At 39.8% G+C, this 12381-nt stretch overlaps 1 protein-coding gene across 4 annotated transcripts in view; it reads right to left on the bottom strand.

The window, feature by feature from the left end:
- Positions 1–3021: 3021 nt before the first annotated feature.
- Positions 3022–12381, bottom strand: part of TULP4 (TUB like protein 4) — a 162574-nt gene continuing 153214 nt past the window's right edge. For all 4 annotated transcript variants that reach the window (XM_069787118.1, XM_069787114.1, XM_069787116.1 and 1 more), the window contains one exon: positions 3022–10713. In XM_069787118.1, the coding sequence (XP_069643219.1) occupies positions 10597–10713 (117 nt within the window). In that variant the 3' untranslated portion in view covers positions 3022–10596. The remainder of the gene's footprint in view (positions 10714–12381) is intronic.

Raw genomic sequence — 12381 nt, 5'->3', positions numbered from 1 at the left:
TCATCTTTAGTATCTTCCCTTTGCTATAACTGCCTCATATAGACTCTTCTCTAAACTAAACATCCTTTCAGATTACAAAAAAGTAAGAAAGTCCTAAATAGCTTTGAAAGGAAAAGGAAGAAATTAATCTCACAAAAACTGTGCAACAAAGGGAACAAAGATACTCTTGTTTTAAGAGAGGACTATCACCACAGAGTGCAATGAGAAAGGAGGAGAACAAAGAAATGTTACTTACTGCAGTTCAAATCTAACTTTCTTCCTTATCCACAGGGAAGTGAGAAATGGAAGAAAACATGGAACAGCTGGAAAGGATAAAAATGTCAGGAGATGCAACAAAGCAAAACAATCCCCCAGATGAATAGGTTTCCCTTTGATCAAACAAAAAAAAAATTTGAATCGTGTCTGTTTTAAACAGAACAGAAAACGAGAATGTGCAATAGACAGCTATAATGGATGAGGAGTGAGATGAAAGGTCTGAGATGAATCTCGATTGGTATGAAGTGCTCCAGTTTTTTTTCTAATCTTGTACAACTCCCTCACAGCTAGGTAATTACTTAGCTCCCGAGTCTATCCCATTAAGATTGCATAATGAAAGCTGGGCTGCTGTTGAAAAAATTAGCAGTAAGTAAAGATTGCTATGGTATTATTGGTAGTTATTTTGGTAGTAATGCCGACTTTTATTGGAAATATGCTATTGACCAGAGAACATCAACAATAATAACCTGTCTTGGTGAAAAAGCTCATGATCTAGCCAGTAGTTATTAAATCATATATACAGGCTTAACTATATGTATAGCTGCTGTATTCCCAGCTTCTTTTTTAAAAGCCCCTGCTTAAATATTGTTCCCTTGTTGTCTGCACATGTCCTGGCCTCTAAACCAGGCAGCATAAATAGAGGGCACTGGGCACAAATAGCCCTTGTGTTCATCTAAATCATAAAAATAAGATAGCACTATTACCAACAACAACCACAATCCTATATAAAAAAGAACAAGTAAATGCTATTAATCCTTCTACAAGGCAAGAAAATGATCTCAGGAATCTTTCTAGGATATTTTCCTAAAGGATCACATGTTTATTTGTTTACTGCAGCCCCTGTTAACTGATAAATTTTGCATTTGTGTCCTCAGCCATTTCCAGGCAGGCATGTTTCAGTAGTCATCTCCCCCAAACAAGCCACCTCCCCAGATCTGTTTGCTTCCTTTCATGCCTCCTCTCTCTCAAGAGCTAGTTACAGGTCCAGCATTCTCATTTAGTCCCATTTCTGTACCAACATGCAGAGAAAGTGATGCAGCATACTTGAAGTTTATTTACAAACAACAAGTGACTACATGTGTTAAATTTAGCTGGTTGCACCCAGCAGAGAGGGGCCTTCCAAAAATGATCTTCCAGAACCACAAACCAAACTGCATTAGCTTGGTTCCATGAGCAAAGGAGATAGAGATTGTTACCCTGATTGAATCAATTACCAGTGCTGTAGCTGGCAGAATCCCCCAAATTAACACTAAAAAAAGGGCAGGGAAGCAGAAGATGACTATATTTTAAGTCAATATCCTACACAAAGAAGGAAAAACCTGAAAACTGCTGGAACCTTGATCTAAATGGAAACTGCATGAGTCAGCTTAGTTCACCTGGCCAGTTACTAGCTCAGGGAAACACCAAAACTAGCCAAAGCAAAAAGGGAAAAAACACAAGGCCAAAGCAGAGTGCCATGACCAGAAGCTATATTGCTGTTCCATTTCTCTGTCTCTAAACTTAACAACTAATTTCCTAATTTCTGCATTTTAGTAGAAGTTTAATTTTACTGGAAAACTCATCTAGAGCTAAGGGAGATTTCATGAATGTTGGCAGACCCCCAGCACTCATCCCCTGAGCAGTGCTAATGCTAGAAGAGGACTTTTCATGGTTGCAGTGCAAAGCATTCAGACACCAGGCTGGAAATCCTCCCCCTTTTCCTCATTCCCAGAGGCTGACACTCCAGGTTTAAGCTTGTTTTAGAAATACTGGCATATGAATGGTGGCACTGGTTCAGAGTGAGAATCCATTTAATCCCAGTGTTTTGTCTCCTACAACAGCCATTTGCAGATTCTTTGGGAATAGTGACAACTGAGCAAATTCATACTCATGAAGTTCGTGGAGCACTGTCTTCCATGGGAGGGACCCACGCTGGAGCAGGGGAAGGGTGTGAGGAGTCCTCCCCCTGAGGAGGAAAGAGCAGCAGAGACAACATGTGATGAACTGACTGCAACCCCCATTCCCTGTCCCCCTGTGCCGCTGGCAGGGAGAAGGGAGAGAAAATCGGGAGTGAAGTTGAGCCCAGGAAGAAGGGAGAGGTGGGGGAAGATGTTTTAAGATTTGGTTTTATTTCTCCTTATCCTACTTTGATTTGATTGGTAATAAATTAAATTAATTTTCCCCAAGTTGAGTCTGTTTTGCCCATGACGGTAATTGGTGAGTGATCTCTCCCTCCCTGTCCTTATCTCGACCCACGAGCCTTTCATTGTATTTTCTCTCCCCTATCCAGCTGAGGGGGGCAGTGACAGAGTGGCTTTGGGGGGCACCTGGCATCCAGCCAGGGTCAACCCACCACAACTGGCCATCACAGCATTTTATTCTGTTGTTAAAGATGACAGGACAGAGGAATCCCTTGTGGTAATGTTAAAGTTTCCAGTATATCCATGACAAAATGAGAAGTACCACAAACCCCCAAAGTAATTTCCTTGAAAAGGAAAGCAAGCAGAGGAGAAATAGCACAAGAATCGGCTGATATCCAGGCAGACAGAAACATTATTACCACAAAATCTTTTCCATCCATCCTCCCATATGAATGACACAAAGTGTGATGGGCTGGTACACGCATCAGGTTCAGTGGAACTTGGCAGATACAGTTATTGAAAAGAGAAAGCATAATGGCATCTGGCTACTTATTATTCAGGTCATTCCAGTGCAGATTTGTCATCTGCTTTAAAAGTATTTCAGGTGCTTGACAAGATGCAGAATGCAACAAAAACAAGTCAGGAATTTTCTAGTCTGCAAAATTTTATTAAGCAACAGCTGGACAACTCTTACAACTCCAAATCATCAAGGAAAAACAGGGCAATCAGTCCATCTCTCAATCATGTAGACAGTAAAGAATTTGGACAAACCACATTTTTTATAGGGAAACCAACAATGCTTTCTAGGCACCTCCTGCAAAATCTATTACACAAGATACATAAAAGGAGAGGCAGATTAGGGTAGTTTTTAAGTACAATGGAAACCAGGTATACCATGGTATACTGAGGAGAAAAAAAAAAAAAAAAAGAAAACTTGAGATTCCAAAAAATATATTTAAAAAATAGTATAGGTATGTAAAAGTACACACACTGTGTACCAAATTTTCAAAAGCCTTAAGAAAAACATGCTGGGCTTGCTAACTTCAGAATGCATGCACCTGCATGAGTATATGCTCATTAAATTAAAAAAAAAAAAAGAAAAAAAGAAAAAAAAAAACAAATCATGTTCAGAGTTATAGTACCAAAATAATGCATTTATAAACAAATGCAACTCCCCTTCTTTTTCAGGAAACACTACAGTGCCTTTTCAATCAAATGCATCCCCATGCTATTCCACAACACCATATATTTTATCTACAATAAACAACGAGATCTTGAACAAACATACCCTTCCCCAAACGCACAACACAGAAAAAGAAGCAGTGAATGCAGAAATAGTGAAACAAAAGGCAATCAAAGGCAAAACATGTATCAAGCAAAAAAAAGAAACAAAGGGAAAATTAGGAAAGTTCCGAACAAATAGCTTGAAACAACATAGGTAGGAATTACACACCGAGCACTATTCCAATGAAATACCTGAAACTCAGATGTATGCACACTGTTAAAAAATGTTTCTCTTTTATCATTACTTTAATCTTAATCCATGTCTTAAACCATCTACTTGGCCAGTAAGATAAACATTCCGCAAATAGACAACATTTGTCAGGATTCAGAATTGCTGAGTCAGATCATATTTTTAAATTTGTAATAATGTAAACTGGAGGGCAAGGATTAAGAATAAGCTGGCAGGCTTTAACATCATACCATCTAATTTTTTCACTGAACACTCCGGATAGGTAAGTATTCAGTATTTTCATTTATTTAAGTCTCACAAAATCATGTTGTTTTGATGCTGCAGACAGCTCTGGGTCAGCAAATCTGTGCACTTGCATAGTGCTCCACAACAATCAATTTGCCTTGAAGCACAAATTCCACATTATAGATCCATTTGCAAAATCAAAAGTTGAAGGGTGAAGTTTTTAATTTTCTTGGCAAGAATTGCTTCACTGAATCCTATTTCATTCTTTTATTTAGTTAATTGCTTTTGTCTTAAAAATCTAATTTTCTAGTGCAGCAACAGAATCAAACTACCCAAAGAAATTATCTCCTGATATATCTTCAGAGATACCAGGCAACACACAAAGCTGAGTCTTTTAATCTTAAAACTTCTCTGCAGGATTTTTTTTTAGAAGAAAATTAAATAAATACAAAGATAAAATAATTCACATAGCCCATTGTTCACAAGTAGTAATTAATCTTATTCCTTTGAGAATGGTGCATGTAAATTCCGATCCTGCAAAGAGAACCTGTGGCACCTACCTGCAACTATTCCTGAGGGTAGCAGGACTCTAAATTGGTATTTGCTGATGGAGGATTGTGCTTGTCTTGAAGGTGAAGGGACTTGAAAATGAAAAAATTCATCTACCAGAAGTTTTCCATTTTTGTCAGCGGTATGGTAACACTTGCTCTCTTATACTGGGAAAACCATTATGCCAATCTCTAGATAACATAAACAGCTTGCTCACCTGTGACGGAATCCTAGAAATGGGAATCAAAGGCAAAAATCCGAATGACTACTCTGTGGCCAGGATTTTACTTCTAGCATTCTTCAAGGGAGTTATACAGAACTGTTGATATAGTTGTTGGCTAATGCTTTATAATTTTCTTAAGTGGATATATGGGTCATATACGTAATTCTTTATAATCACACAGTAAAGGGAAAGTACATTTTGGGTTGGATTCTACTCTCTTACTTATCTTGGTGTAACCATGTGGTGAGGCTAGAAGTTGGCCCTCTGTCAGCATGTCATACAAGTGACTCATCTGCTACTAATCTCCAAGTCAGATATACTGGTTTGGAGTGGTTTGGGCTCTGCAGAAATGTATAATTTCCAAACTGTTGCTCTGGGAAACACATTCTTTAAAGCTAGTGAAAACTTACTTTGTCTTCTCTCTCCTTTCTCTCAATCAAATCAGTTTTTGCACATGCCGCTCTCTTCGTATGAGGATTTAAACTGTTTCTGACAGGTAACAGGGCACCAAGATAACATAGGATCACACACATCAGGCTGCAAAAAGCAAATGCACAGAAATTGTCTGAAGCAACAATCAGGCAAGCTCCGAAATCTGTTTGGAATTTCTGAGAGGACACTAAAAAGACATAACAAAGAAAGCCTGGACCTACGGAAAGTCTAGGCTTAAGGTTTAGCAAAGTCAGAAATCTTTGTCTGACACCTGCAGACCTTCATGCATCTTCATAAAAACAATGGAACAAAACTGGAGAGAGAAATGAGAAACTGTTTTATTTGTGGTTGCATCACAGAAAGTTTATCTAACTGAGATGAACCTGTGTGCAGATTCACTGATATTCAGGCAGCCCGTGGCACATGTTACTGCTACCTCTGGAACTGAGTGCAAAATTATTAATGTGAAAATTCCTTTTTTCCCCTCTTTCACCCCTCTCCTTCTCATAATTTCTTAGGGTGTTGCAGAAACATGATATTGCAGAAACACGATATTCTTACTGTTTCCAGCTAAAATTTGCCTCTCCATACATGGTGCACTTCACATCAGGCTTTTAAGTATCAATTTTTAGACTCTGTTAGGAGCTATATTTCGAGGACATCAGCCATATTTTTTCAAAGGAATCAAGTTTTCTGTTGCAGACCTTTGCAGCTCCAGTGGAGCAGGTTCTGACTTCAGATGGCCACCATGGCCACTGGCTGGCATCAGGGCTTTCTCTGCCCAAAGCTGCTGCAGCGAAACCCCACAGCAGCTTCACGCTGCTCTTGGAGCAGACCTAGAAGGAGGAGTGGAGGAACGCCTGCTCCACCAGGTCTCCGACAGAGCCTCCTGAAGAGGCAAAGCTGCTGCAGGCAGTGTCAGGGCTCAGCTCCATCAGCTCTGTGCAATGCTAGCTCAGATATCAGAAGCACTATGGCTGTGTTGGAATCAGCTGAGCCCAGCTGAAGAAGGAGTATTATTAGTCTGAGCAGAGGAAAATGCATCTACTGCTATGCTATTTCTTGTGCCTCAGCTACCTTATTCGAAGCCAGTTTGCTTGTATCTCTGCATAGCACTGAATTATGCCACCGCCAAACCCTACTAAACTATGCAATGAACTTCTTACAAACTGAGCCTATATCGTTATATCCTCTTTTATCACATAACCTACCTTATTTTACATCTCAAGAAAAAGCACTGTACTAAGAAGAGGGAAAGCAAATCAAGCCTTGTATTTTTAAAACCACTCCCAACTGAAATACACAGTTAGAAACAAAGGAGGAAAACAGTGGAGAAGGACAGATTTCTGCAGGTCCCAAAGAAGTCATCTACACTCTGTAGTCTACACGGTCCTCCACAGCAAACTCACTGTGTTCAGCTGCCAAAAAAATATTTTTGCCTGCCTGCATTATGAAATTTTGCATACTATCCAGCAAAAACAGGTCTTCCTATATGCATTTTTAACTTCTTGCAGCAAAACATACTGCTAGCAAACAATTACTTACAAAGATACTCTTTAAATATAAATAAGAAAGTGTGTATAACTCACTGATACATACTAATAAAATAATCCCTAAATCACTTATTACATTATGGAAGATAAATAATTTGTCGTTTGGACATCAACAGGAAATCTGCATTAAATTATCTTTAAAAAAACACTCTAAACTCCCTAAAAAAAAAAAACCAACAAAAAACCCCAACAAAAACCTCATAAAACCCCTAGACTGTCACAATTATTGCACAACTAAAAAAAACTTTGGAAAAAACATACTTAACTACTGGAAATTACTGTAGGTATAAAAGAATGAGATATTTCTGAACACTTTGCTACATTCTTCCTAGAAGAACTTAGCTATCTACAGAAAACCTGGTTTTTACTAACAGAATATAAAATGTAACATCTATCTTTTGGTTGAATGCAATAGCGATCTTCAGGATTTAAGTGATTATTGGGGGCGGGAGGGAGCTTTTAAATTAGTTTCCTATATTGTATCTCAATGAAAAATAAACCAACTGTCACTTTCACTTGTTCTTTGTATAATTTAGGATCCAGTCACACACTCAGACATTTACATAATTCCCATGCCTTTCACTAAAATTCTATATATTTGAGAGTATTTTCTTTCTCTAATACTGGGTATTCTCTACACGATTAAAATCCTCAATTAAAGGGACTCTGCTACATTATTTTCAAAAAGATAAAAGATTACCTTATCCTATAGGATCTTCTGACAAGTAGATGGGAAGGATGGTGGAAATTACATTTATTTTCCCAATTTTTTATAATTATTCCTTGTGCTTTGCTGGGGCAGAAACCAGGTCTCTTTCTATGCCAAAGCTCTTTGTAAGTGCCATCAGAAGAACACAATCATGACCTAGGCCAATGAAACCAAATTACTAACTCTGCTATTTGTTGTATCGGGTTTCATTTATTGGTTCTCCATTAGCATAAAACTGTTGGTAATTGGAAAAATTTGGCAATGAACCAAGTGAAGAGGAATACTATTCCCTGGAAGGTTAAAGAAACTGCATGCAGAAGTCCTTCTATTTAGATTAGATTTTGTTCAGAAAAAACATTAACGTTGTTTCCGTGTACTAACAATTTTGGCTTAAAACTACAACTGATGTTTCTTCCAGCTGAAGATTTCTAAAATGTGACTGAGTGGCCCTTCCCTCAGCAAGCAAGCCATGCTATGTTTCTTCTCTTACGGTGTTCAGTGTGTGCCTGTTATACTCTAATTGGGGTATGACTGCTTAGCACAGACGTTAAGGCAGGTGAGGACTCTTACCAGCCAACTTTCCTCCTTGTGCATTGGAATCAGTGAACTGAGAATTCAACCTACTGTTTGTACAGCGTGTAACTCAATATAGACAAAGGGCTTAATAGTGCTTCCTCCACAAAAATCCAAGGGAAACACTTCCACTGATTTAAAGGGACCAGAACCAAATCCATTTCGGTTCCTCTGTTCCACACTCATTATACATACAGGCATTCAAACTGCTGAATAAATCATGCATGTGAGGAAGAATACAAATGGGCCCAGACAACTGATGGAAACAAAATGAATTCATTAAAGCAAACAACAATCTGCTAGATGCCAAGGGGAATGTTGTGCCTGACCACTCCCACACACAAGCAGAAGCTGCTGAGCTTTGGGATAATACAGGCTTGGTACCATCTACTTCCCCCCTCCTTCCATGCTACCTCTGCCTCCTCCCTCCAAGGAAACCATCTTGCAGGTGGTTTTTCCTGGACTTACCCTGCGGGACATTACCTGTGGATGCTCTGCCTTGTCATCTCCCTTGGCAACTCTCTGAAACTCCTCTCTGACTGGCATTACTCGCTCTGTGCTGTACAGCTCTAGAAGCCTCAGCAGAACAGAAGTTACAAGCTCACTGCATGTTGGTAACTTCTACTACAGCAGGGTCTTATCTTATGTGATATGTTCCTCTAGAATGAATCAAATGCAACACACATCTGCCCCTACCATTAGGATTTAAGAAAAGCAAAGAGAGAAAATCGCGCCTATTCATCTTAAGTTATACCAAGTTTTTCAAGAAATTAGTGTGGATGAAAGCAGCCATCAACACCTCAACCAACGTATCTTTCACAGTGTGCCTTTCACTTCAAAAGAGTAATTTCTGAAGGATATCTGCAGTTATGTTTTGTAATCTAATGTCCAAATCATTACTTGAATAGTTTCAGGTTTTGTGTATTACTGGGGAAACTACTTCCATACAAAATCATATTCCGTAGCAAAATGCAGGCAAGGAGGAAAGAGAGAAAGCAAACAAATATGTGCACAACACATGGACAACACAGAAACTCTTCTGTGCAAGCTACCCTTCTGAAATGCTCAACAGGTCTGCATGTCCACCAGAAGGAACTGCAGAGTCATGCTATGGTTATTAAGCCTTCCTCTGTAACATTCCATGTAAACTTTGGCTTCCTGATCTTAGCTGGAGCATTATATTCTCAAACCACAGTCACAAAGACTACCCAAGTAGCTAGGTGATAAAAGGATGATTCTGTCCAATTTTTCCTTCCTCTTTCAACTCATTTGTTCTCCAGCCAGCCATGATGTTGTTTCCTGTAGTGAAATTGCTTTTCTGATGAAATTGCTTCTTGTAATGACTTGCTACACTTCTGTCTCCTTCCTAATTCAAGCACTGATACACTGTTGTAGAACTTGATTTATACTGATTGCTAAGAAGACTGAATACACCAGGCCTTCTCATTCACTTGAAAGACTGTTTATAAAGTGTAAACACATTTAAATGAGGAGCATGTACAGGCATGGCCTTAGAGGTACATCTGGTCATACTGTACCTCTCCCAACTACAGGCCAAATTGGAGAATACTGCTGATCAATATGAACAAAGAAGCAACGCTCATGATTATTTCCTCCCCTATTTTCTGTCACCTGCTGAAAGATGTTTATCCCCAATAACAAAAGAAGCAACGCTCGTAGTTATTTCCTCCTCTATCTTCTGTCACCTACTGAAAGATGTTTATCCCCAATAACAGCACACAAAACAAGCAGACATCAACTTCTTCAATACACTGGGTTTTTAAACCAGCCATTGGTAACAATTGTTTCTCTTCTGAATAATACATCATTATTTATAAATTAAACATTGACCTACATAAGCCTCCTTGGAACTTGTAGTGCTCAGTTATTATCAGAGATCAGAGAAGAAACACGTGTCTTCAAGTATTATAGCTTCTTTTTTTTCTTTTTTTGCTGCTATCACTGATGTAGTAGTAGTAGAGGAGTAGTAGTAGGAGTAGGAGTAGTAGTACAAACTGGACCAGAAAAAAAGTTATGTTCCCTGTTTTAAAAAGAACAGCATGATATAAGGCAGTCTATCAAAAAGAGCAGTCTTTTTTAATCCCCCTATGAGCTTACATCAGCTACTGTAGCAAACACGGCAGAACCACCACAACAAGCCAAAAGCCACACTTCTCCACATAACACTGAATGGCTCTCAACCCTTCGCTCTTTCTGAGACCCAGCACAATGCTTAAAAAGAAAAAAAAACACCTGAAAACAAACAAACAAATGAACAAACAAAACAGAAAACAGCCCCCCACCCTCCATCCCATGACTGATTAGAGTTAATGCCCTTCTGTTGGGCACCAAGAGACTTTTCCAGTTTTACTGCCTTCTTCACTCCCAGGCACCTCTGCACACCTAAAGCAGGCTGCCCTGACATTTTCCGGTTTGGACTTTATGAGAAGGTTAACATTTTCCTCTCTCCAGTCTCTGCTTGTTCATTTGAGGCGTTGAGTCACATTAGCCAGAGCAACAGCAAAGGCTTGCACTGCAGAAAATGGATACTGAAAGTCCAAAATGTAAGCATTGCCATCAATCCTTCCAAACTGCATCACCTGGGAAGCAGGGGAAGAGGAGGAGGGAAGCAAAGAGAGAACAAGGTCAAAAAAAGTGAACCACAGAAAAGGAACCAGAGAAGAATAAAAGCAAAATGTTTTTGCTCCTTTGTATGAACACCTTACCTCCTGAGCTAATATGAATGGGGCTATTCACAGAATGGGGTATGATGCCAAAGAAGAGTAAGAGCACTGTGCTATTGGTCTGTATAGAGTATTTGACTGCAATAATTGACTCTATAGACTAAATAGGCTTTAAAACATGCTAGACTGTATACAGCATTGGTGTAAGTAGATTGTCACCAAGTACTTCAGCAGATGTTGGTTACACCAGCATCATGCTTCCTGCAGGAAAATACCATTCTCTCCCTTGGAGAGATCCTATCATCAGCCCACCAGGAAAACAGATTTTGTTTTCAAAGAAAAGAGCTTTCAGGGAAGGGGAATAACCAATCTCCTGACTCCAGCACTTCATAGCCGTTAAGCTGTATGTTCTTGGCAGTTATGTTTTCCTTTGCATAAACTTCACTAGCACATAATTACACTGAGAATGAATTAGCAAAGGGGCAGTGGGAGCTGTTTGAAATGTAAAGCAAGGCTAGTCAGGTTGGTCATTCTTCTTCCGCAGGGAATATCTGAAGTTTGGCCTATTATTACTGCTTTTTCATTCACTTCACCAGAAGCCCAGACTGTATTTGCTCTACAGTGAAGATCCTTCAGCTAGAATGGAGGCTGTCTGTGCAAGCCATGTCAGGCTTTGTTTCCCCAAGAACAAAACCTGTGGCCGGGTCATTTTGCACAGCTGCCCGCCCACAGGCATGTAGCCACAGCCATTTAACTGAAGAAGAAAAGGGTATAAATGGCTCTGATCACTGCCTTTTTAATGAGCTGCTGTTACAGACAAACAAAACCAAGAGACTACCACTGGTCATGCATGTTGGATATTTAAGACATCAAACTCCCAAGTTAAATCAGAGGGAGTTGAGAGCCTTGATGCCTTTAATAAATCAAAAGTGACTTACAGAGATGGGACAGCTGGACAAGGAAATAAATATGTGTCTCCTGAGTCTCAGTCCAGTGTCCTGCTGATTAGTACCACTTAATAGCCTGTGTTTGGTGTAGTAACATCCCACTCGGGCCAAGGTGAGAGAGCCTAAAATTGAATGTTTTGATGTTTTGAACTATCTATAGATTCGTCTACCCACAGGCGGTTCAGAAGCGGCCCAGGAGCACTTTGTTCTGGGGAGGGTCAGTGCCTCCCTTCTCTAGCATTAAGAACCAGCCCCAGAGGCCTGGTAACCCACAAGGGGAAATTTCGCCATGGAGGGAACCTAACTGCCTGTCCATTGTCTCTGCCTTAGCTATCTGCTGACTGGCTAACCTTTGTGAGCGTCGCAAGAAGGGAGCAGTGTTCACTCAGCTAGCTGCTATCCACAACCACCGACGGCAAATGCAGCTACCGTTGGGGAGATCTGTTGTGTTTATTACAAAACCCACCCACCTTCAGCAGTGAGAGCCAGTGAGACTAAAGGAGGCCCTTATTCCCATGTCCGACTGCAGTAAGACCAAGCATATTTTGTATGTTTACTTTACAACTAAACTTCACCCTCCATTCTGAATTTAGACCTTTGACTGCTGGTTTTTATCAACCATGCGGCAAAGGCTTTT

This window comes from Haliaeetus albicilla, chromosome 7 (genome assembly GCF_947461875.1).
Source record: "Haliaeetus albicilla chromosome 7, bHalAlb1.1, whole genome shotgun sequence".
Lineage (NCBI taxonomy): Eukaryota > Metazoa > Chordata > Aves > Accipitriformes > Accipitridae > Haliaeetus > Haliaeetus albicilla.
Note: the sequence above shows the minus strand (reverse complement) of the source record. Positions and strands in the feature narration are given on the sequence as shown.